Raw genomic sequence first — 25220 nt, 5'->3', positions numbered from 1 at the left:
CGCAGGAGGAGAGGGTAGGTGCGGCGATGCAAGAGAATCCTCTGTGAAAGGAGTGGACTGTTCTCTTGAACTACGAAGACAAGCACGAGTCGGGTCAGTAGAGAGCGAGGATTGCGGTGATTATGTATTATTATTATTATTGTTATTATTAGTGATAGTAGTAGTAGTTGTAGTATGAAGAGCGGTGAATAATAAGGGAGAGGACTGCGATTTCCGGGTGATGAATATAAAGCTATCTTTTATCCGTCATTTCCCCCGGGTTCCCCTGCCGATCCCTCTCGCGTGGCTGCCACGCTTGCAGTTAACAAGGGTCGGTTCGATATGCAATTACCGTAGATCTTGAATCGGGCGGGTCGTTTCCTCAATCTTGATATTCTGCTTCGGTTGAAGACAAGAACGCTCACTAGAAATGTATAGAAGAAAACTTGAGCAAAGGATATGGTTGGTGATGGAGATATACTGATGCTTCAGTAGTGTTTCCATCAGGAACCAATGCGGCGCCAGCGCTATGATTTGCTACATACCATTCACCGAGCACATATTTTGTTTTAGATGATGCTGCCCTGCTTTCCAACCCATTACTATACCAAATGCGCTGTCTAAACATTATACGTTCATCATTACCGATGCATATCCCTTATACCTTGACCCACTTGAAGCCTTGCAAGCTTGCTCTCGCTGCTACAAATACGCAAGATCCAGCCGCCATCATGATACCGCAAAATATCTGCAGATGTAAATAGTTGCCGTTGTTCTCGATGATCAGCTGTCCGCCAATTGGACTGCCCACAAGCGCTGCAAAACTGATGACCATAAACATCGACCCGGTCCGCACACCGAGCTGTCTGATATCGGAAATTTGAGCAATGAGAGCTGGCGCAAGCGACACAAAAGCTCCCGAAGAAAACCCATAGATGGCGGCGAACAGAATGTAAGGTATGTTGCCTTTCGCTGGCAACCAGAGGGCCAGTACAACGATAGTCGAGAGGAATGAAGTGACAATCATAATGTTGAACCGGCCCACGCGATCTGCGACAAAGCCGGGCAAAGTTCGGCCAAAGATAGAAACCGCGTTGAGGATGGAAAGCAAATAGCCTGCTAGACTTGCGCTCATCCCGTTGTACTCGGCCGACAAGATGATGAAAGTAAAAGGCAAAAACATGCCAAAGAAGAAGAAGAATGATGCGAGAACGACCAAGAAGAAGGGCATCTCGGTATAAGGTTTAATGAACTCGCCGATTCTCCATGGCGTTGGTTTTTGCTTGAAACGAGACTTGACCGTGAGGTTGGCGTAGACTTGCATCCCAAGGATTAGAAACGCCGAAGCCCTCATGGCCCACCCGAAGCCGCTTCGGGCAATAATGCGCTGAACCATGATGGGAAAGATGACACCACCTAGCGAAGAGCCGGATGCCATGACGCCAAAGGCGAGGGCGCGATTCTTCGAGAACCAGCCGCCCACCGACGACATGGCGGAGTAAAAGATCAGACAAGCGCCAATTGGGCTGCATAGGCCTGGGAAATTGTTCAGTCAAGGCAAGAGATAGTGTTTTGGAGGGGGAGCCACTGTGTACCTTGCGAAAGTAGGAATTGATAGTACGTCGTACTGATGCTCGCCATCATTAGGCCAAACACATGGAAGAACGAGCCCACCAGCAGAATCCACTTCGGTCCATAATTATCGTAGAGCTTGCCCGCGATCGGACCACCAGCAAACATCACAAAAACCTCGAGTGATGGGATCCATGAGATTGTACTTGGGGTATAGTTGCGGAGCTGATGCTTCTCCCATTCAGTCTGGAAGACGCCAATTGCATTGATCCAGCCGAAACTGCAGAAGAGACATGCGAAAGCGCCAGAGACCACGAGCCACGCCTCCAGACCTCCATCTGGGGGAGGGTCCATTGCAGACACGGGTGGAATCTTTGTACCAGCTGCTTCCACCGCTTTCTCAAGATCCTTCTCATGTGGTTCTTCTGCCGTCTCCGCCATTATGTTCGCTGTTGTCTCTATGGGGCCGGCGTGCGAGGGGGAGGAGGAGGAGCGGTCGAATGATTTCTTCTCGTGCATGGTGGTCGAAGAGCCTGAAGATTCAGCCATGGTGGTGGCTGGAATGGCAGATGAGCAATGTCAAAATGGAATTCGCAATCCAACTGTTGTTAAACTCCAAGTGGTGAGGATCGAAACACGGGTGGGCTTATAAGCATATGCCCATTCTTGTAGGATCGAGCTACGGACCAGTCCAACAATATTATAGAGTAGCGGAGAGGCTATGACTGTATGACTGATGACTGAATGAGGAGAAACGGCGGTATGGGCGAACAGAAGGGCGGAGATATCGCTCTCGGGGCTCAGAGAAATACCGAAGCGTCTACCGAGCCAATTGTGGAGGACTTTGCCTATCTAGGATAGATCCTTGCATCTGTCTAGCTTTGAGGCTGCTACCAATCACCGCCCAGGATGTCAGGCACTACTCTCGAAATAGCTCAAGCACGTTCTCTCCCATGATCTCGTCACTTTTCAAGCTTTCCCAAGCGGGAGATTCCGCCGCTATCTGTTCGGATATCTCGGGCTAAATATGTTACGGCCGAGCTCACAGCCGTCGCACCTCCATTATCAATCACGGTATTACGCCTACCACGGGGAAAGATTAGAGAATTCAATTCGTCATCCATCTACAAGACACAGCGAATGTGACTCTTATGAGGAAAGTCATAAAGCTTCCCGCATGTTTTCCACCGCCTTGGCCCCAACGCCTTTCAGATGACTCAACTCCCTCAAATCTCGTACCAGTCGTCCTGGCTCTTCTTGTGTTGCAAAAGCCTCTAGTATTGCTTTAGCCTTTTTCGCACCCACTCCCTTCAACTGACGTATCCGAGATACATCTCTACTGTTGACTACTTGCAATAGCCGTTGGCTTCGAGGAGTCTGCTCTTGACCGCTCTCCCAATCAATGGGCGGAGAATTTATTCTATCATGTCGCTGTCCGGTGCGCGATTCAGGCTCGTAATCTGGATCATTCTCGTCCATACACCGTTGGCTCGGCTTCTTCAGCAGAAACTTGTTTGGCTTCGAGCCCTGGGGAGTGATCTCTTGTCGATCTATCTCGACAGCATCTTGTTTGAGGATCATCTTGGCTTGTAGCTTCTCAATCTTGAATTCAAGCTTTTGGTGTTGAGGAAAGAAGTCTTTCGCAAGCGTATACATTCGTAGCGCGCTCGCATCCTCACCGCGTACGGCATGTTGTTTAGCCATCAAGAGGAAACTCAACCCTTGCTCCCGCCCATCATCTTTACCTTCGATCTTCTTCTCAAGATCTGCTAGTCGTCGCCGGACGTCCTCACTAATTTCCGGCTGAGGAGCTATGGACGGCTGATCAAGCGCTCGTGCGGCCAGCATGTCTGTCACCTTGCGCTCGATCATGTCTTCCATTGCCTGCTGTGACATATTCGGCTGGGAAGTGTCCATTTTCTTGAATTGTGTCCTCCGCTTTGCTGGCCGTGATGCCGATGAGGAGAACAGATCGGATGATCGCTTCAGGGGAGACCTGTGAGTCTGTGGTGCCAGACGCGATCGCAACTGACCATTAGACGGGCGTGATCGATCCGAAAATACAGCGAAAGTTTTAGACTGTTTGTCGACTTTCTTCGTTACTAAAGCGGCGGCCATGCCTGCATTGTGCACTGTGCTTGCCAAGGGCCGGAGAGGCTGTCGCTGTATGGTTGATCCAACGAAAGATGGTACGGCCCGGGTACAACCTTTGAAGACAGGTTCATTCTCTATCTCTCTGACTTCAATTTTCTTCGTTCGATTGGCGAAGTGAAGCGAGCTCAAGGTGTCCAGGTGGCACGATCGAATTGGTGCTAAGTTCAGGATCATGACCGTGATTCCTTTCGTTTGACCTAAGGATAATATCCGAGTCATCTTGCTCTCTCGATAAGGAATTCGCTCGTCGCCACGGCCAATTGCCTCGACGCATTTCGCAAGTGTGAACAAACTCTTGTTAATACTCGCGGATTCTACCATTCGCTCTTTGCCATTTTCGGTTCTCCGGTTATCTTCTGAGCCTGCTAAGTCGATGGCGGATGCTATGCAGGTCCTTAATTCGTCGCCCGAGGAGATGGTTAATGTCAAACGTAGAACTGCGTGCGAGCGAGAGGAAGATGCATTGAGCTACGCTCTGTTAATCATGATATTCATCAAAGGTCGACATATCACCCACTTTGGTAGCCCCTGTCGATCGGTTGACATTTGCTTCATCATACAATTGCTCGAATTCCTTCAAGCTCTCACACGGTCTCTCCGTCAAGCCAACAACGACTGTCTTGCCTGCATTGTCTCTGATTGGCAGTCCTGTAGCAGACCGTTTCTCTGACGGCTCGAAGAGGTCGAATACTTTGTCATTATAAATCTCGTAATATGCAAGAGCTATTCTGACGCTCGTGGCGCCGTCGGAATCTTTCATCATCTTTCGAGCCCGACGATAGACGCCAGACAGAAGCCGTGGGATAACACCTCGATCGGCGAGTGATTTCGCTCCCCGCATTGTATGCGTCTTGCCAGTACCAGTGCTGCCATATGCAAAAATTGTAACGTCAAAGCCGCTGAAGAGCTGTTTTATTGTGGGGGAGACTGCCACGATGTTTTAGCATCTGATTACTCTAAGATTGAAAGAAAACGGTGCATACTTTCATTGTCGAAGATATCCTGTTGAGTCGCATGCTGATCATAGACACCACTGAATTGGAAAGAGTACAGTTCACTTCCATTTTTGGGGTTTGGCACCTTGACCACAGCTGCGCTGTTAGTGTTCGATATTGAGATAATTGTATCCTTATCTAGCTCATGCTTTTGTTGGGGTCTTATCCTGGCTATGACTCTTATGCCCATACTGGAGAGTAAAGCGCCAGTTGCTGGCAAGCTAGAAATCAGTGAACTCGGTGAGCCTCACGTAAACAAACGCCAAGACTTTCCCAATCGCGCCGGACAGCGGCAATCTTCCGCGGCTCCTTTTAACGACCTTGATCAGACTAACTTAGTCGCGATTTCAGCGTGGTTGCCGCCACGCTTCGGCCAGAGCTTCCTCAATGTCGGGGCATCTCTTATTCTTCATACTATCTCTTGTTGAGATATCAAGTGAGGACTGCTCAATGCCTCTGACTTCCATCATGACTTTCACGAATGGCTGGTCTACATAAACTTCCTCTCCCATCCCGACACATTCCAAAGCCAGTTCCAATTTTCTCAAATTTGGCATCTCTCTAGCAAGAATATTCCAGAAGCGCTGCCATGTGGACCAGTCATATGGCTCGTAGACCAAGCCTATAGATAGGCCAGGATTTTTGTAGTAAGTCCAGGAAATCTTCAATTGGTGTATATCTTGGAAGTGCTGGAGGCGTACGAGAGGGAGGTCTCTCCAGTATCTTAGTATATTCAGATCGCTCAAGGAGAATGTGTTGGTCCTATACAAGACGTGGATTGCCTCGCGATAGATCGTCTTGCAAGTAAGTAGTAACGGAAGACCGGTAGTAGTGTTATTGCGCCAGTGTGCAACGTTGTATGCTGCTGGCTGATGACTTGGAATTTCGACATCTTTTGCGTGCTCACGTCCACAGTCGATATGCTTTATGCAGCCTGGATAGTGGATAAGGTGTAGGAGGCGCTGACCGAGGACGAGTTCATAGATCTGCATGCGGATCTCTAGAGGCAAACGAAAGAAAGTAATGACGGGCAATTCGGTCACAAGGGATTCTTGGGTGATATTGACACGTGAAGAAGGTAGAGGCTTAGGCTTGTTTTCCTTGAGAAAGCGCTTTTCAAGCTTAGCCTCCTTGGCCTGTTGACGACCGTCATAGTCCAGTGGGTGAAGGACCCGGTCCAAAGACTTCTTGATCTGTGGTAAATGCATTTTGAAGCTATTATTAATGGAGGCCCATTATTGTTTTTAGAAATGGTGGGGATGTTGAAGCTTTAAGTGGTCGCGTGCCTTCTTGGCATTGAGTTCTAGGCCTTCTAATTGGACTAATTTTCGCACCTCGTGACTTGACTTTGGACTGCCCCCAGCCCGTCTCCTTCCGCAAGCTTCCCTGTGAGCCCGTGGACAACTCTCAACAGTCCTTCTTCTTTTCGTGAAGTATCAAGTGTTCCAGCAATGTTAAGGGTGTTGCGCAGAGAATAAGGTAGTCGCAGGTGTGAAAGCGTACATGACTGTTATACAGATGTGGACTTGGCCACCATTCAATTTACGTTCTTTAGACCTTCAGAAGCCTCGAAGATCACTCTGCCGTCAGGATCAATGCTTGCAGTACGCATTCGGGGAGCCTTGACGGTCGCGGCGGACGTAGTCTGCGTATTTGCAGCTTTTGAGGGATCCGCAACATTCGCCAGTCGCTGTAGGTCTACTAGAGACTGGACTATGCCAGGTTGAGCTTCAGCTATCTCATTTACCTCGCGCGAGGTGAGGACATCATTGAGTCGGGCGGCGCGAGTCTGGAGAAGGATCGTTGTTGGGCCTCGAAATTGAAGAAATAGCTATTTCCCATTAACAAATATCTCCGCTTTAGTGACTGGCATCAACAAACGCGGTCTCCCCAAATGACAGTCCTCGTCCATGTGCGAAGGCCAAACCATGCCTTCGAAATCGTCTGCCACGTTTGGCTTGCCCTCAAGTTCACGATGAATTTAGATCCCCGGAAAAACTTAGAAAGGCTCGGAATTTGGAACCGCAGCGTCGATGAACTCAATCGGTACGGCAAAGGCAGGTATTCATTGATCGAATATGCGACGATGTTGCTGGCCAATATTAACGGGGGCCCCACGCATATCTGGGGGGGTTAGAACCTCGGATGGGCGATGTAAGTCTCTCCCACGTCTACTTGCACCTGAAATATCGATCCCCGACCTGCCAGAGCGAGCAAACCCCGACCTGTGACTTCAGTGCTTCCCCAATGCGCCAAAGTCGACTTGCTATCAGAACAAACGCATCAAGTCGGGGCTGAGCATACCAATCTTCTGTTCACCGCCGGAGATATTGACAAAGTTCGGCCCGTCCATGCAGTGAGGGCACGGCCTACAAGTCTCCAGTCTGTAGTTCCATCTAGATGTACTGTAGTGATTGACGTGTCGGGAGATTTAGTAGAGATGAGGGCAGTGATAGGCGACGTGGAGGATATTCGCTGGTACAGGAACGGTATCCTCAATAAGGCCCGACGGAAAGGCTCCAGAATAGACAGCGTAGATACGGCCTATGTCAATGATCAGACCCATTTAATGATCGTCAAGATCCGAGCCCACATTCTCTGCTTTCCCACCCACAGATACCAACGTGCCCCTTCGCGTGTAAAGCTTTTGAGATGCAGAGAGCGTGACTGAGAGGAGGGAGAAAGGAGAGCCGATGACTTCAAAGCGGGCATCTGTGAAGCTGTCAAGGATATCCGATTCAAGAGCACGTCCTCACAAACCAGGTGATGAAGTATGCTGCGGTGATTCTGGGAATGTAAGATCTGTGGACTGGGCGGAGTAAGCAGAAATCTGTACGCTTCTCTTGAGTATTTGGGAGACGCGAAAGTGACATCTTGACAAGTCTACAGCTTCCTTACACCTGTAAGATCTAAGCATTGCAAAGTAAAATGCAATTGGGCATTGTCGGGCATTCTCTGCAGAACGCGTCTCGGAGATCGCGGGGATACGGCCCACTTTTCACGCCTTTGCATGATTGCTCACTATACCACAATGGCGCAGTCCTTCCATTCAGCTCCAGAGCTGTTGACCCTTTGTGGAATATTGAACAAAATTCACGATGAAAATCAACAGAAATGGGTCTTTCCAATGATGCACGAGCTCGAATCAACATCTCAACGCCAAAACCCGAATGATGCAGGTTGTGCTACTTTCAAGATTTGGTCAACTTTACCTGAGGCCGGCCAAGAATATTCGGAGGTCTACTACAAGTCTTGGATATACCCTTCCTAAATGTCTTGATACTCGAGCGTTTCATCCGTGCCATTCCGTTCACCGGCAATGGAGGTGTTACGCCACAAAGCGAGCAGAAGAATTGGCAGAAAACTCCAGCCTAAAACCAGAGACTGTGCAGAAGCCCAGTGATGCAAAGCCTCTTGACATCGAGTCAAAACCAAAAGCGCCCAAACCTGCCCCAAAAACAGATGCACTGCTCTCTGAGCAGACAGTTTCTAACAAAGAACAGCGAAAGGCTGACTGGGCGATCATCAAGGAAATGTCACAATACCTTTGGCCGAAGAACGATATTGGAGCCAGACTGAGGGTGACCACAGCCGTTGGATTGCTTGTGGGCTCGAAAGTGCTGAACGTGCAGGTGCCATTTTATTTCAAGAACATCGTCGATTCAATGAATATCGACTTCACAACACTCGGCGGCACAGCTTGGACTGTCGGGGGTTCTATGATTGTTGCTTATGGCCTCACTCGAATCGGGGCCGCCGTATTTCAAGAGATTCGGAATGCGATATTCGCAAGCGTAGCCCAGAAAGCTATTCGTCGAGTGGCGTGCAATGTGTTTGAACACCTCTTGCGACTCGACTTGAGTTTTCATCTGCAACGGCAGACTGGTGGTCTCACTAGGGCAATTGATAGGGGCACAAAGGGTATAAGCTTCTTACTGACATCGATGGTTTTTCATATCCTGCCCACTGCATTAGAGATATCTATGGTTTGTGGTATCCTGGCCTACCAGTATGGTCCGAAGTTTGCGGCAATCACTGCAGTAACAATGGTAGCTTATACTGGTTTTACTGTCATCACGACTTCGTGGCGGACCAAATTTCGAAAGCAGGCAAATGCTGCTGATAATCAAGGAGCGACCGTAGCAGTAGATTCACTGCTCAATTTTGAGGCTGTAAAGTATTTCAATAACGAGAAATACGAGGTTGGAAGATATGACAATGCGCTACAGAAATACGAAAAGGCCTCTATAAAGGTGACGACCTCGTTGGCCTTCCTGAACTCAGGGCAGAGCCTTATCTTCTCCGGCGCGCTTGCTACTATGATGTACTATGCGGCACAAGGCGTCGTAGCAGGTACATTGACAGTTGGTGATCTTGTCATGGTGAATCAACTGGTGTTTCAATTATCTGTTCCTCTCAACTTCCTTGGCTCAGTATACCGAGAGCTTAGACAGTCGCTCCTGGACATGGAAACGCTTTTCAATCTGCAGAAAGTGAATGTTGCAGTCAAGGAAGGAGAGAGGCCTAAGGCTCTGCAATTGACCCAAGGCGGCGAGATAAAGTTTGAGAATGTTGACTTTGCCTATCGTAAAGACAGGCCTATACTGCGAAATCTGAGCCTCACGATTCCGGCAGGCAAGAAGGTTGCTGTTGTCGGACCAAGTGGATGTGGAAAATCGACTATTCTTCGCTTACTGTTTCGATTCTACGATATAGACGGTGGCCGAATTTTAGTAGATGGCCAGAACATCAAGGACTTGAGTCTGCAGAGCCTGCGCGAAGTCATTGGCGTAGTACCCCAGGACACACCTCTCTTCAACTCAAGTATCGAGCATAATATTCGATATGGTAACTTGGAGTCGTCTCTTGAGAAAGTTCGCGAGGCGGCCAGAAGAGCTCAGGTGGATGAAATGATTGTCAACCTACCGGATGGCTATCAAACTATGGTCGGAGAACGTGGCATGATGATCAGCGGGGGTGAAAAGCAACGCCTTGCCATCGCACGACTTATCCTCAAAGACCCGCCGATTTTGTTCTGTGATGAAGCAACATCCGCATTGGACACCTACACAGAGCATGCTTTACTGCAGAACATCAACAGCTTACTAAAGGACAAGGCCAGGACCAGCGTCTTTGTTGCTCACAGGCTACGAACGATATTTGACAGCGATAAGATTATCGTGCTCAAAGACGGACATGTTGCCGAAGAGGGCACCCATGCCGACTTGTTGAATGCACGAGGCGTGTACTGGGAGCTCTGGGTCACCCAAGAGAGTTCCGTAGGCGAGCAGGTTGACCATGACCGTACAATGCCAGGTAGGACGATTCAAGAGAACGAAACCGCAATCGGGGGCAAATAAAGAAACCGTTTGATCTCCGACGTCGATATATACAAACCTGGTGTGCACGAACCCAGCTGCCATACCTATCGCATACAATAACGCGCCTGCTGAAGCTGGATCGCTTCACTTGGAAACCGACCTCACTACGCAAACCGACATGGACATTGCAGTATCATGAAAAGCTAGGACTGGAAGCTTAATTTGCTCAAATGACATGAAGGTCTTATTGAAGCACTCTCTTGTCCTCACTCAGCCTCGTCAACTCCCAGGCGCTATGCAATACGTATGTGCTCGTAAAGGCATTATGGATGAAGTCTTGCGAAGCTTTAGAAAATCGAGATTCCAAGCTATTTAGCCACTGCAGCACTCAGCACCGATGTTCGGAAAAAGCTGCCTTTAGTTCGTTCAATAACCTGCCATGCGTCAGTACGAATTAAAAGGTCGCAGAACCCTAGGTACAAACCTGCTGATACACTGAATTAGCAGGGTGATTCATGAGCACCGTTCCCTCCTGGTAATCTAGCTTCCCGTCCATTCTCGTGTCCCTTATCAGATTTACGATCCATTTCTCACCCTCATCAGGCTCCAGTCCGAGGCGCTTACTCAGATCTCCAATATCAATCCTCTGGTGAATCTTGCAATAACTCTCGCTGATCAAATGCCGCGCAGCCTCAACAAAAGCGTCACTCGACGCCGAGAGAAAGAAGTCGCCTCTCAGCATCTCGTCCGCTTCGCTGAGCTTGGACTGCGCGGCTTCGAAATCGAAATCTACGTAAAGGGCTTTAATGAAATCGGTCACCGGGTCGTGATATTCGTGGCCTTCTTGCCTTATGACCCTGACAAGATCCTTTAATTGTTTTTGGTACTGGCTCGTGTTTCGTGTGCGGCTGCGATTTGTGATAACAGCTGCGCAGAGGTAGCGAAGGATCCACGGACAGTTGGTCTGGATGGTGTTGATGAAACTTGGGGAGAAGAGGAGGTCCGAGATCGTGTCTCTAGCCGATTCGTAATTAAAGAATGGAAACAGCGTCCAGTGTATCAGCCATGTGCGATGTTGCAGCTGTGCTAAGGGGTTGTTGAAGAGCTTCGTATCTATGGATTCTTTCACCTTATTCACCTCTTCCATTACTATGTCCCACTGCCCCGTGAGGATGTCACACGCTAGCTTTCCCCATGTTGCCGAAGTCACCTTGTCGTTGTCTGTTGACAGGATGCGAAAATGATCGAGAACGTGAGCGGCGTTTCCATAGCTACCACAACTATACTGGAAGAGGCCAAAATCATAAAGCATATCCACATTCTCGACCATAACACCGTGATTTGATTCGAGGTACTTCAAATTGGCCACCTTATCGCTCCGTAAATTTGAGACTACACTGTCGTCACTGAGTAGGCCGTCGATCTTGCTGGTCTCCTCTGTGAATAGTGACAGCCTCTGAAGGACTTCTTCTCTTTTCTTGGTAAATTCCTCCGGTACCTCGTCACTGTCATTGAGTTGTTGCCAAAGATTTGCTACATAATCTGTCATGTTGGTCTGTTTAAGAAGCTCATATTTGGTTCTGGTAACTTCTTCGTCATCCGGCTGGCCAGACATGAACTCCAATAATGGAAATATAAGATGGCGGTCCAGGTGAGGTATGAGTTTGGGCAGAGCGTCATATTTTAGTGCGGCTTCAGTGGAAGAGATCTGAGCCTTGCCCTGAATAAGGGTATCAGCGGATACTGGAGCATTGTCCGTCATTTTATATGAGCTCTATGAGAACAGGGTATTCCCCTCGCATCTTTCCTGTGCTGTGCGAACGCGGAACTCGTCCGAATGCCAAGAGCACCCAGCCGCCCACTCCGCAATCAAGTCCGCAATGAAGATTCCTGGTCGCTACTGTCAATAATTACCGGATGGAATCCTATGGGCGATGACTGCTCGTGGCCTTCACGGTTTCCTACGCCCGTTAACGACTCCTCAATTCCTCTCTTTGCGTTGTCTCGTGCGGTCTGCGCAGCACAAATCGTTTACGCAGTTTGGAGCACGTGGTATAGCTTGATTCTGTCCTCTGATCGTTCGAGCTGAATTCCAGTAGCTCTCACTTCAACTCCTCCAACATCATCTGAGATTCCGCCTCGGAACCCTGCGCCACCACAGAGCCTGACGCTGGGCCACCCATCAAATGCAGCACATACAGATCTTCCATTCTTACCCTATTTCGTCCATCGGACTCCCTCACAGGAACTCCCAGTCTACCATCTAGCCAAGCGTGGTGGAAATCTCAAACAGACACGAATAAGAAGGATAGATGGAGACAGATTGTCTTTGCGAAATGAGTTACAGGAAGCTTTGGATTTGAAAAAGGAGAACATTGCCATAAGAAGTGCTACCGGACACATAATAATCAAAGTACGTGCCTGATGTTGTTGGTATGCAGTAGTATTTTTTTCTGATACTCCGTCAATCAAAGGGATGGTATAAGACCGCGGTTAAGCGTTTTCTAGAGGATCGCCATTTCTAAGACTCGCAAGTTTCATCCTGAATATGTATACATCTTGATTGGTATTTATGACTTGGCAAGACTGTAAAGGAAACAAATTGTTAGATGCTCGGTCAACTCGGTCTTTGGGCTGGTGCTCAACCTACGACAATCTTATCCCATTACTTTGTGCTTCTGATATCATTCATTAAGTACAGTCGGGTATCTTCCCCCAGCGACATTATCCTGTGTACAAGGGGGCCATCTTGCGCATCTCGCACCGTAGCCTTAGGCTCACCCTAGTCATCCAAGGCATAAAGACTACACAGCTTTCTTACTATATTGACATCCATGTTTTTCGCTTTCAAAGCTTCGTATATCGTTTGTTTCGAAGGACCAGTCCCAGCAAGGATATTCGCCGCGTCGCTGCCGGCATCCTTAGCTCGATCAACCAACTTTTGAAGTACGGTTAGTCCCCGGGATGTGGCCATATGAAAGCCTTGAGTTTCCATATTTTGTGGCTGAGGAGCTGCATGAGGGTGGGATATCTGCCATCCATAGAATCTACCTTCGCCATCATATAGAAGTGCAAGTGTTCTCAGCAGCCGGAGCGCGAAGCGATCCTGGGAATTGAGCCAGCACAGAGCCAGCTCAGATTCCGTGTTGGGTATCATGCCGACAAGGATCTCTGCAACGAGCAAACCTTGAATCATGAATGGTAAGCGATAGCGGATGAGGTTTAGAATGGCCATTTCCGCATTCTCTCGAGGGTCCCTCGTGTGGAGAGTCCTCTGTTTGGCCTCCATCTGCTTTGCAGCAATGTCGTGTAAAGCCTCTAAATCAGGTATCGGACTGATTGCAAGACCAAATGCTTTAGTGAACAATTCATACGACTGAGCGGTCGTGATATCAGTTGTGAGGATGGATCGACAGAATGTTCGGTTTGATTCGCGTGTGAGAAGCTTAGCCAGCGCATCTATAGCATACGGTAGGTATTGATTGACAGACGGCGTATAGGACGGAAAGTAGACCTCATTTGGATCACTATGAACTGACTCCGGCACCGGCGCGAAAGACATGAGAAAGTGCAGGACGCAAAGCGCGTCGTCCTTGCTCTGGATTTCGAGTCGATGAGCCATTTGACTGAGGAAGATCACAATGTCCTTTAAGAAGTCCAATGCATTCCGGTGCGTGCGGAGGAACATATTCCGTGTGCCGAGATACCGAATAACAGTGGTCATCATTTTCAATACAATGGGGTCGGACAAAGCTCGATGACTGTTGGCTTCGGGATACCTGGTCTGATGGTTTCTTGACTCGGCAAACGCGAAATTTCTTAGGATTGTTGTGATACATATCAGCTTATCGACTGCCGTCTCAAGATCGTGTCCTATCGCTCTGAAGTCGGACGGGGCCTGCACTTCTTCAACCTCCGCCTTGCAACCTTTAACGGTGTCCTCATAAGAATTTATGAGCATCGCATCGGAGACTTCAGAAGCGTGTTCGGCAAGAAGGTCAATTTGGTCGTTCGCACACTCTATGAGCGCTTCGTTCAGATCGTCACTATTGTCTAGCGACGGCGGGGCTTCTTCCAGTGATAGCAGTAGGAGAGTGTCTAGTGCATGCCGAATCTCGCCAGAGATACCCGAGCGTAGGGACAGAGTAAGAGTGTGTATGTAAATTGGCCCTAGCTCGTCCGGTAAAGGAGCTTGCAATTTGTATCTGAGTAGGCATGCAACATTGTCTGCGAATCCTTCATCAAGGTGGATACCACCATAGCTCTTCGGCATCTTTGGGTTATCTACCGTATCTTTTTCTTTGGGGGGACCTAACTTCAGATTATTGGCTCTTGGTACAAACATTTCTGGTAAATAATGGATTCGTGGCTCGTACCCGACATGGTTGCTAGGGTCTTCCGTCTTCGGCTGATGCGCTTTAACATGGACAATTTGAGCTCCAACCCGGGACTGAAAAGTATCGGACCGCGGCTCTGCAAAAGTAGAAGCCGGATGACTGTCTTGTGTGCTCATCTGCTGATTGACTGCATAGCCATTGGGCAATGCGCTCTTAACACTGGATTGCGTTGCAGGGACGGCTTTGTGAGGATTGTGCACCTGGTTCGGAGGCGGTTGCATGAAGCGAGGGCCTTGCTCGTGGCCTTGCTTGGGCGGTGAGAAGGAGGCCTGTCTGAGGTGAGAATCTCCGGGTGGAACATTGCTAGCTGTTCGCGTATGATCCCCCACAGGTCTCGGTCTTTGACCTTGATTTTGCGCGTAGTAAATTTCAAATTCAGAAAGATATGTCTGCCAGAAATGTTGCAGCTCTTGAGCAGCCTGCAAATATTGTGAAGGGTGATACTGCAAAAGTTGGGCAACCTTTGGCCATTGTTGCCCGAGGCTTATCTGCTTGGAACCCCCCATCTTAATGACACCGAAGAACAGATTCATGGTGAGATGCTGTTTACCCAGGATGACCGTATGCGTTTGGAACGGCAGACCCCTGGACCGTGCAAAATTCATGTAATTCTGGAGCGTTTGTTGAACATGCAAGTTGCGCTGGTTAGCCTGTTGTGCTTGCTGTGCTTGCTGTGCTTGCTGTGCTTGCTGTGCTTGCTGTGCTTGTTGTGCTTGCTGTGCTTGCTGTGCTTGCTGTGCTTGCTGTGCTTGCTGTGCTTGCTGTGCTTGCTGTACTCGTAAGTGTGCGAGCTGATTATTCGACATCTGGTTTCCCATCTGACCCATAGGGTTGAAGGGGCCACCCTGAGGATGAACACCACCCCGCATTGCCGCCATTTGTCTTGCCCGTGTCTCTAATATCATTTGCTGTTCATGCTGTTGAGTCTGGCTAAATTGAGATTGTTGTGGGCCATTCATTACAACTGCACCTTGTGGCATATATGGCGGTCCCGTTCCCACTCCATATGCGGCTGCGGGAGGGTACTGTGGAGTACTATTTTGAGGGGTATTGACTCGGCTTCCATTTTCTGAATGGGATGGCGATGCATGATTTGCAAAATTTTGCGTAGCAGGTGAATAGGGAGAAGGTGACATGGTCTGGACATGTTGGTGAGCGTTTGGGGTATTGTAATTCTGATTTTGGGGAGCTGGCGATGGGTTTGAAGGGTTAGCGTTCTGAGTGACGTTCTGATATGGGTTGCCACCAGCGAAGACAGCTCCATTAACAGGAGCAGGATACGTCGAGTATGATCCATGTGGCGTTTGAGACCGAGAAGCGGGGGTTGCGCCACCGTAGGCTTGAGGGGAGCCGCCTATATTATCGTCTGGTGGCCTGGGGCGTTTCGATGGGATTGTAGGCTGGGTCTGGTAATGAAGGTTTGCGTTCGTGGTGGCTCCATTGAGCATGTCTCCGTTCGCCATACGCTGCTGTATCTGCTGCGCCTGCACCGTGTTGAAGTCAAAGGAGGACGAGGAAGGTGTTTGCATGAAGGACATGGCGGGGTCGCTCGAACCATTGAAGGCGACATTCTCTCCGTTCGAATAGGGTTGGGCATCATTCAGCCAATTTGGCCCACTCATGGCGATTCGACAGGTCGAAAGCCCATCTAGAAAGATTCAGACGTGTCAGCAGCTGTGCCGTCATATGTCGTAGCAGACTATCGGCCATCTGGCCTGTTTGGATTGAGACCATAGTGGTGAGGATGGGTCGGGCTGTCGAAGGACAACAGTCGCGGTCCGATATAGTTGGCTATCAAGTTTGAATTGTAGCATGGAGAGGCGAGTGGTCGAGATCATGGGGGATTAGCAAGAAGTAAATAAAGGTTGCTTACTGATAAGAGTGAAAAGCTGTTTGGCGTTAGAGCATGAGGCTCCAGCTGCTGACTGTAGGCCACTCCTAAGACAGAAAGGCTATCCATCGCGAAGTGTCCCAAGGTCAGCACATGTCATTCCCGAAGGATGGGAAGCGGCTCTGGTGATTCGACGGGGAGGGTTGGGAGCAAACAGCCAGCAGTCGACATGCGCCTGGTTGGCAGCAAGAGTGAATCAGATGCAACAAGGCAGAGACAAGCAGAGACCTGGCAAGGGTTTCGGCAGACTGCGATGCTCGGTATGATCCTCGCTTGTGTCACGGTCGCAGAGTCCAGGCCGAAAAGGGACGAATGAAGAATGGGCATGGGGTGGGTAAGGGCGTCGAGCGAAGGCAAGAGGAAGGGGGCGATCCAAACGCGCCAAACAAGTAAATAATAACACATGAACATACCTGATGCTTGATGCCTCTTGAAGACTTGCCCCTCCAATATCCTACCCTGGCGTTTCCAACGATTCCAACGATCAAACGATAACACAAGGTGAGGGGCCGCGTTGCTTGGATTTTAGTTTCGATGGAGACAGAAAAGAACAGACTCTCCCTCGTTCTCCGCTCTCAGACCGCAAGGAAAACCTCCCGAAGGCGCACTAGGCCCTTTTCATGTTAGGCTATCACAGCAGCACGGCAGTCCTTCAGCATACGTATTCTACAGCGCTCTACGCCCTACAGGACAGATGATGGGAATGGTAGTATGTTGGCAAGGAAAAGGCTTTTCAAGAACGGACAGAGACAGCGTCACAGCACCAGCCACTGGCGAGCATGGACATTAGCAGTTCCGGAGGATAATAAGATTAGTGTGCCCGTCCCAAGTCACACGGGGACGTCCAATCATCGCTTTGGTCCTGCTGTACATGCTTTTCAGGCGAGTGTCTCTGCATGCTTGACTGATCATCGGGCGTGCAGCCGACCGTTAGCATCTTGTCCGATCCAGATTTCATCCTCTTCATCTTGCTGGAAAGTCGAGGGAACCGCCAAAAGGAAGACATGCCAAGCCCGTGACCATATCTTCACCCTCGGTCTACAAACTGCAACTGTTCATCTCTGAGAAGGTCACCATCGATTCAAGTCCACGTTAACGTCGCCGTTCAGTACCTACCGCAGCTGCCCCTCTTCCCTATTAGACCATGGCTGACGTCGCTGTCGAGAACCCTCTCAACTCCCTACCCCCTCATAAGAAGCAGCTAGCCTCCAACATTCCTAACGTTGATCTTGAGGGCGTTGCCAACGACGATAACGATGAGTACTCGACACTGAAGAAACTACAAAGACACTTAGAGTAATACCCTTAGAGCCTGTCGCCTTGCTCTTGCCTTGACTGACCTTCAAACAGGTACATAAACCTGCAGGAAGAATATATCAAGGATGAGCAAAGGCGCGTTCTTCCGGGCACTCTACCATAGGGTATTCCTGACTAGTCGTGCAGAAGCCTTAAGAGGGAACTTGTCCGAGCACAAGAAGAAATCAAGCGAATACAGAGCGTCCCTCTCGTGATCGGACAGTTCATGGAAGCGATTGACCAAAAGTAAGGCAATACTACGATTCTATTCTTTCAAGAATTCTAAGAAATCGTAGCACCGGAATTGTGCAGTCATCTACGGGCTCGAACTATGTTGTCCGGATCCTGTCGACCCTCGATCGCGAAAAGCTCAAGCCTTCTTCTTCTGTCGCCCTCCACCGCCATTCCAACTCACTTGTTGATATATTACCGCCCGAAGCGGACTCCTCCATAGCGATGCTCGGCGCTCATGAGAAGCCCGACGTGACCTACGGAGATGTCGGAGGGCTCGATATGCAGAAGCAGGAGATCAGAGAGGCAGTTGAGCTTCCTTTGACTCAGTTTGATCTTTACAAGCAGATAGGTCTGACACGCCCGTGTGCTCTGACTGCCGCACACGCTCACATTACGCAGGTATTGATCCACCCCGAGGTGTTCTGCTCTACGGGCCCCCAGGGACTGGTAAGACGATGCTGGTCAAAGCTGTGGCAAACAGCACAACGGCAAACTTCATTCGGGTGGTGGGCTCTGAATTTGTGCAAAAATATCTTGGCGAAGGTCCGAGGATGGTTCGTGATGTCTTCCGCATGGCCAGGGAAAATTCCCCTGCCATTATCTTTATTGATGAGATCGACGCAATTGCTACAAAACGATTCGATGCTCAGACTGGTGCCGACAGGGAAGTACAGCGTATTCTTCTGGAATTGCTCAATCAAATGGACGGTTTTGATCAAACCAGCAACGTCAAGGTCATCATGGCTACGAATCGAGCGGATACACTGGATCCTGCCCTGTTGAGACCTGGTCGCCTTGACCGGAAGATCGAGTTCCCCTCACTAAGAGATCGAAGAGAACGTCGCTTGATATTCACCACTATTGCTTCGAAAATGTCACTTTCCCCTGAGGTCGATCTTGACTCGCTGATAATTCGAAATGATCCATTGTCAGGCGCTATCATTGCTGCCATCATGCAAGAGGCCGGCCTGAGAGCAGTAAGGAAGAACAGGTACAACATCATTCAATCTGACCTGGAGGATGCTTATTCAAGTCAAGTGAAAGGAGAGTCAAGCGATGTGAAATTCGATTTCTACAAATAATTGATGTATAGCTTTGCTGTAGATTAGCGTAATTCATCCAATAGACCCACTAGAAGGCTCTTTGCTGAGTCATTCGTCGTCTGCGTCATCCGCCGTCTCAAATTAGCGCCGCTTGTCCAGGCATCATCCAGCCACCGGTCAGACGACTACAAATTTCTTCCATCACTTCCCTATCGCCATCGCATATCACTCTTGTTGTATCAAGCCATCGAATTCAATCCATAAGAATGAAGACCTCTCTTTTAGCCGCTGCATCAGCAGCTTTGGTGGCCACCACTTACGCCGGCGTTCACAGGTTGAAGCTTGAGAAAATCCCTCTCACAGAGCAGCTAGAGCATGGTAGCTTCGCTGCGCAAGCAAAGTCGCTTTACCATAAATATGCCGGCCAAAAGGCAATGGGATATCATCCAGAATCTCACAGCGAAGAAATGTTCCGAGATACCTCTATCCACACTGATACTGATCATCCTGTCCCTGTGTCTAACTTTTTGAATGCGCAATGTAAGTAGATACTCACTCGTATGAGCATTTGACTCTAACCGTCTGCAAGACTTCTCAAAGATTGCTGTCGGCACTCCACCGCAAGAATTCAAAGTCGTACTCGACACAGGCTCGTCCAACCTTTGGGTTCCTTCTTCAGAATGCTCTTCAATAGCTTGCTTCCTTCACAGTAAATATGACTCGTCCGCATCATCTACATACAAGAAGAATGGATCGAGTTTTGAAATTAAGTACGGCTCTGGCGAACTAAGTGGCTTCGTTTCACAAGACACTGTCCAGATCGGAGACATCAAGATCAAAGGTCAAGATTTCGCCGAGGCTACCTCAGAACCTGGCTTGGCCTTCGCATTTGGCCAATTCGATGGCATAATGGGCCTTGGATATAACACCATAAGTGTGAACAAGATTGTCCCGCCATTCTATCAGATGCTCGATCAGGGTCTTCTAGATGAGCCTATAGTATCTTTCTATCTAAGCGACACAAGTAACGAGGGAGACGAGTCTGAAGCTCTATTTGGAGGTGTCAACAAGGCCCATTACACTGGCAAAATGACAAAGATTCCACTACGAAGGAAGGCTTATTGGGAGGTCGATCTCGACGCCCTGACCTTCGGTAAAGAGACTGCTGAGCTTGAAAACACGGGCGTAATACTCGACACCGGAACATCATTGATTGCTCTCCCATCCGATCTTGCGGAGATCTTGAACTCGCAGATTGGTGCTAAAAAGAGTTGGTCTGGCCAATATACTATCGAATGCGAAAAGAAGGACAGCCTTCCAGACATGACTTTCACCCTTACTGGTCAGAACTTCACGATTGGTCCGGAAGATTATATCCTAGAGGTTCAGGGCTCTTGTGTGTCATCCTTCTTTGGCATGGGTAAGTTCTTGTCCGATCAACTCTCCTTCCTTGCTGACCCTTTCCCCCCAGATATTCCCGAGCCTGTCGGACCGTTAGCGATCCTCGGTGATTCTTTCCTCCGCAAATGGTACTCCGTGTATGACCTTGGCAGCAACAGCGTCGGACTTGCACTGGCAAAGTAACAAAACATAGGGACAGAGGGTATCAGCCGCATCAATAATTGAGAATGAAGGTGTAGGTTGAGAAGGATTGGGTAAAGGCGTTTCCGTTGATTACCTCCCTTCCTAGTATGTAAATTGTAAATTCAATGCGTCTTTGACCGCCCATGCGTTCTTCCGCCTTTGCGTTTAGGTGTAGAGCCTCTGATCGCAGAAGAAAAAGTCTGCACCACTTTTACCAGTCTAGGTTAGCGTAACGGTGCTGCCTGCATCTTGACCTTCAGCCCTAAAGCCGGGCGAGTTGGAATTCAACGAGCCAGCACTAGTTGTACTTGCTTTAAAGCAATACCATGTGTTGCGTTGCAGAACTTGAACAGATGACAAGCAATACAAGTATCACTATTCTACAAAATGCCCAAGGCCCTCCGTGCAAGTGCATGGTCTTCCTTTCGGGTGTGCACGCAGGTGTGTGCTATGCAATGGATATCCCTTATCACCTGAGCCCTTAGGCTCCTGTACGCCTCCAACGCTACTTTTGCTACTTGTTAATTCAGAAGCATTCTCAAAGCTTCTTGAGGTACCAGTTTGAGGATGTCCTCAGAGCACGATGCCGTCAGAAGGGATCCGCGGAAGCTGTCAAGGAGGAGACAGCCTATCCGGCAGCCGTCGTTGAAGTATCCTGAGAGGCTGACAGAGGGAGAAGATGTACAAGATGATGTGACTGCTACGAATGGTCAGCCAGCGCAATATATGAATCAGTCTGTATTTTCAATGATTGCAGCTGCTGGCTCGAAAGTTGATTTCCATGCTCGCTTTGATGAAGCAAGCAGTGAGAGCGAAGAGGACCCTGTAATTGATACAGCAACACTGCAACTCGCTTCTTCCATGCCCACTAAGCATCCTGTCGAAGCACAAAACACGGCACTGGAAGAAACCGTTGTAGCCGCAAAAGCCACCACAAAGCATCCGAGACTTGGGGAAAAAGGAGGGTTTCGCACACTTCCAAAGCTCAATTTGAGGACTGTCAACGAGAAAACCTATATGTCGCAAAGTATTATTCTACCGTCCCCAAAAGATTCACCAAGGAGCCCAAAGGGACTCACCCCTAGAGATGCCCCGGTCATGAGCAAGATGCTAGAAGCTCAAGCCGATTCGAGCCTCTCCACCATGCTTTCAAAGGAGCAGAAAGAAGAAGCTATGAGGATGCATCAAGAAGGTGCAAGAAAACCTCCCAGTGCATTGGTCCTACGTTTGAAGGAGATTTTCGGGTTTGAAGAAGCCGAAGAGGTCATCGCTGGTGCGTGCGTTGCTACGCATGTGGCCTAGCCTTCCTTCTCTCATGTTCCAAGGTTTTCTGACCTCATATTAGAGTATCCATGCTGGCTTCTACAAAGCGTTCTCCTTCAGGGCTATATGTACATCACCTCGAAACATATCTGCTTCTACGCCTATCTGCCAAAGAAATCCGTAAAACAAACCTCTCCGAATAGATTTAAGGAACTGCTAAGTCAATCTAGGATCTCGTCTCGAAATCAGGATATCTTTCGAAAAGAGGCCGACAGAATCCTACCTACAAGCGATCTTGGTTCACTTTACAAGGCGATGTGCTATCTTACTATGCGGGACAATCAGAGCGATACTTTCCGAGCGGGAATATAGATCTACGATACGGCATCTCCGCTTCGCTATCTCACGCGAAAGACAATAGCAAAGAAGTAAAAGACTTTTCTATAATTACACATAAACGAACGTTCCACTTCAAAGCCGACAGTGCAGCAAGTGCTAAAGAATGGGTGAAGACTTTGCAAAAGGTCATCTTCAGATCTCACAATGATGGCGACAGTATCAAGATATCTCTACCTATCGAAAACGTAATCGATATTGAGGAAAACCCCGTAATTGACTTTGCGGACACCTTCAAGATTCGTGTAGTAGATAGCGAGGAGACATACGCAATAGACGAAGTATGTTTCAATAAGCCAATAAGAGCAACTGCTAAAAATTCTTCAGTACTTTTTTTCATTCTTCAGCTTCGGCAAGGATGCTCTCGATGTTTTAGGTTCTCTCATTGATGGTACGACCGCGCAACACCTACCGTCGGATCTTCTCACGAATTTACCCATGAACGACGGCGCTCCATCACGCGAGGCCTCGCAATCTCCAATACCTAGACAAAGACGTGGATATCGGGTTGCAAGCCCAATGTCGCCAAGGACACCCGTGCTGCACGATCAAGTACGAGCTACTCTAATGCCAAGTTCTCCAGTACCTAGTAGCCAGGCAAGCCCCCGTCCTAGTCGAGAATTCATGCGGAAAAGTAGCGATACAAGTCGTAAGAGCTTAGAGCTCGGCCGGAGGAGTCTCGAAGTGTCCAAAAGAGATTTCAGTCGTTCAAGTTTCGATAGAGGTAGGAGAACGGCGAGCTCTAGCCGCACAAGAGATATTTCCAGTTGTGACCGTCGGAAATCGCCATCTACAGCACCTCAGGCTTCAATGGATTCGTTCGTGCAATCTCTTGATCTGACAACCGGATCGTCTGCGCCAGACGTTGAAAGCAACAACACGCAAGCTTCTCAAGCTTCCGGGAGTCAGATATTACAACGAAGTGACGTCTTTCAGTCCCCAGCTGTTCGCCGTTTACAGCAAGCCAAATCGCTCAGCCGAAATGGAAGCCCTGCAAGATCTCCTGAGTCTGTTGGTACCAATTCCCCACCTAGCAATATACAGGTTCAACCACCAACAAGAAATCAGACAGAGCAAAGTCTAGTTCTCAAGTCTCAGATTGGAGACAGGACTAGAACCTCGTCATCACAGGCACAGTCACCGACACTCCAACAACTTGTCAGAGCCGGTGGCTATCCGCTACAAAAAGCCGCTGGATTCACTAATTATCTTCGAACACGCTCCAAAAGAATGAGTAATATTCTTGCTACAGAGTCGATGGGATACGTAGAGAAGGTGTCCGATATGTGGGCTGGGGGTCGAAAACATTACGGTCAGGAGGAAGGCCTAATGGCGGAGGGCATAGATAACGCAGCCGAGGAAGGGGTGGAGGCAGGCTATGGTGATCGATTCAGGGCACACTTTGCTCTGTCGCCGTCGGAAAAATTGCGAGCCACATACTATGGGTACTTACATCGAGTGCTTCCTCTGTACGGCAAGATTTATATCAGCAACAAGAGCTTCTGTTTTCGAAGTTTGTTGCCCGGCACGAAGACAAAAATGCTCCTGCCATTGAAAGACATTGAAAATGTGGACAAGGAGAAAGGCTTCAGATTTGGCTACTACGGGCTTGTCGTTGTTGTCAGGGGTCACGAAGAGCTGTTTTTTGAGTTCAACGAGCATGATACTCGGGATGATTGTGTTATTACCTTGCTTGGAAACCTTGAGTCCAAGAGATATGAAGGAGAGTCGAAGTTCGTCATCAGTGAGGACAATGAAGTCGCGGAAATTGCAAAAGCTGAACACAAAGCACTACAAGAGGCACGGCAAGATGGTTTCAATGAACACGAGATAAAGATGCCAACTTCTGCAGAAAGATCCTCTCAGCCAGCAGAAGCTCCACCTATACTCTTCGATGATCCCCGAGCCTCTATCCTGAACTTCAAACCCACTGAATCGCTTCGGATCACCTGCCTTACGATCGGATCTCGTGGTGACGTGCAGCCATATATTGCCTTATGCAAAGGCCTGAAGACTGAAGGCCACAGGCCCAAGATTGCCACTCATGCTGAGTTCGAGCCCTGGATCAGGAAGCACGACATCGATTTTGCTCCCGTTGATGGTGATCCAGCAGAATTGATGCGAATTTGTGTGGAGAACGGCATGTTTACCTACTCTTTTCTTAGAGAGGCTTCAGTCAAGTTTCGCAGCTGGATTGATGAGCTCCTCAGCTCTGCTTGGAAAGCATGTCAAGATACTGACATCCTGATTGAAAGCCCAAGCGCAATGGCAGGCATACACATAGCTGAAGCCTTGGGTGTACCTTACTTTCGTGCCTTCACGATGCCTTGGACCCGCACACGTGCTTACCCCCATGCGTTCGCAGTACCCGAACGAAAAATGGGGGGTGCTTACAATTACATCACATATGTCATGTTCGACAATGTGTTCTGGAAAGCGATTGCTGGGCAGGTAAACCGTTGGCGCAAGAAAGAGCTTGGCCTCCGAAGCACTACCATTGACAAAATGCAGCCAAACAAAGTTCCATTTCTTTACAACTTCAGTCCTTCTGTTGTGGTCCCTCCCCTTGACTACAGCGATTGGATCCGTGTGACAGGCTACTGGTTCCTCAACGAGGCTACAGATTGGACGCCGCCTGAAGAGCTTGCGGCTTTCATCAGGAAGGCCCGTCAAGATGAGAAAAGGATTGTGTACATTGGTTTTGGTTCTATTGTGGTCTCGGACCCTGCTGCTCTGACCAAAACAGTGGTTGATTCAGTGCTGAAAGCGGACGTCCGGGCAATTCTGTCCAAAGGGTGGTCCGACAGGCTTGGGAACCAGGATGTTGGCAGAACAGAGATTAGTCTTCCACCAGAGATCTTGCAAATCAAATCTGCACCTCATGACTGGCTCTTCGGCCAGATTGATGCGGCTGCCCATCATGGCGGTGCAGGAACCACAGGCGCAAGCCTTCGTGCTGGATTACCAACCATAGTCAAGCCGTTTTTTGGCGATCAATTTTTTTTGGCTCGCGTGTCGAAGATCTTGGGGTCGGCGCATGCTTGAAGAAGCTGAACGTATCTGTGTTCTCTCGCGCGCTCTGGGAAGCCACGCAT

General features: G+C 49.0%; 9 protein-coding genes across 9 annotated transcripts; 4 read left to right on the top strand and 5 right to left on the bottom strand.

The window, feature by feature from the left end:
• Window positions 1-637: 637 nt before the first annotated feature.
• On the bottom strand, window positions 638-2100 carry KY384_005889 (uncharacterized protein; the record flags this gene model as incomplete). The annotated part of the gene is made up of 2 exons (XM_044814387.1): window positions 638-1515; window positions 1575-2100. The coding sequence occupies 2 exons, from the start codon at window positions 2098-2100 to the stop codon at window positions 638-640; spliced, it is 1404 nt and encodes a 467-aa protein (XP_044668537.1).
• Window positions 2101-2712: 612 nt separating this feature from the next.
• KY384_005888 (uncharacterized protein) lies at window positions 2713-5908 on the bottom strand (the record flags this gene model as incomplete). The annotated part of the gene is made up of 4 exons (XM_044814386.1): window positions 2713-4173; window positions 4223-4632; window positions 4689-4913; window positions 5116-5908. The coding sequence occupies 4 exons, from the start codon at window positions 5906-5908 to the stop codon at window positions 2713-2715; spliced, it is 2889 nt and encodes a 962-aa protein (XP_044668536.1).
• A 329-nt stretch (window positions 5909-6237) lies between these two features.
• KY384_005887 (uncharacterized protein) lies at window positions 6238-7053 on the bottom strand (the record flags this gene model as incomplete). Its single annotated transcript, XM_044814385.1, has 2 exons — window positions 6238-6512; window positions 7005-7053. 2 exons carry the CDS (start codon window positions 7051-7053, stop codon window positions 6238-6240), a joined length of 324 nt encoding a protein of 107 aa, XP_044668535.1.
• Window positions 7054-7870: 817 nt separating this feature from the next.
• Window positions 7871-10060, top strand: ATM1 (Iron-sulfur clusters transporter atm1, mitochondrial; the record flags this gene model as incomplete). Its single annotated transcript, XM_044814384.1, has 1 exon — window positions 7871-10060. One exon carries the CDS (start codon window positions 7871-7873, stop codon window positions 10058-10060), a length of 2190 nt encoding a protein of 729 aa, XP_044668534.1.
• Window positions 10061-10493: 433 nt separating this feature from the next.
• On the bottom strand, window positions 10494-11783 carry INT6 (eukaryotic translation initiation factor 3 subunit E; the record flags this gene model as incomplete). The annotated part of the gene is made up of 1 exon (XM_044814383.1): window positions 10494-11783. The coding sequence occupies one exon, from the start codon at window positions 11781-11783 to the stop codon at window positions 10494-10496; it is 1290 nt and encodes a 429-aa protein (XP_044668533.1).
• An 879-nt stretch (window positions 11784-12662) lies between these two features.
• Window positions 12663-16040, bottom strand: KY384_005884 (uncharacterized protein; the record flags this gene model as incomplete). The annotated part of the gene is made up of 2 exons (XM_044814382.1): window positions 12663-12677; window positions 12843-16040. The coding sequence occupies 2 exons, from the start codon at window positions 16038-16040 to the stop codon at window positions 12663-12665; spliced, it is 3213 nt and encodes a 1070-aa protein (XP_044668532.1).
• A 1413-nt stretch (window positions 16041-17453) lies between these two features.
• Window positions 17454-18921, top strand: KY384_005883 (uncharacterized protein; the record flags this gene model as incomplete). The annotated part of the gene is made up of 5 exons (XM_044814381.1): window positions 17454-17605; window positions 17660-17701; window positions 17753-17851; window positions 17902-18188; window positions 18239-18921. The coding sequence occupies 5 exons, from the start codon at window positions 17454-17456 to the stop codon at window positions 18919-18921; spliced, it is 1263 nt and encodes a 420-aa protein (XP_044668531.1).
• Window positions 18922-19148: 227 nt separating this feature from the next.
• Window positions 19149-20466, top strand: PEP2 (Vacuolar protease A; the record flags this gene model as incomplete). Its single annotated transcript, XM_044814380.1, has 2 exons — window positions 19149-19422; window positions 19472-20466. The coding sequence occupies 2 exons, from the start codon at window positions 19149-19151 to the stop codon at window positions 20464-20466; spliced, it is 1269 nt and encodes a 422-aa protein (XP_044668530.1).
• Window positions 20467-21033: 567 nt separating this feature from the next.
• Window positions 21034-25170, top strand: KY384_005881 (uncharacterized protein; the record flags this gene model as incomplete). The annotated part of the gene is made up of 4 exons (XM_044814379.1): window positions 21034-21739; window positions 21812-21909; window positions 21960-22406; window positions 22453-25170. The coding sequence occupies 4 exons, from the start codon at window positions 21034-21036 to the stop codon at window positions 25168-25170; spliced, it is 3969 nt and encodes a 1322-aa protein (XP_044668529.1).
• Between the last annotated feature and the right edge of the window lie 50 nt (window positions 25171-25220).

This window comes from Bacidia gigantensis (assembly GCF_019456465.1).
Source record: "Bacidia gigantensis strain McMullin 20006 chromosome Unknown contig_246, whole genome shotgun sequence".
Taxonomy (NCBI): domain Eukaryota; kingdom Fungi; phylum Ascomycota; class Lecanoromycetes; order Lecanorales; family Ramalinaceae; genus Bacidia; species Bacidia gigantensis.
The sequence above is the reverse complement of the archived record's forward strand: the minus strand, read 5'-3'. Positions and strand labels throughout refer to the sequence as shown.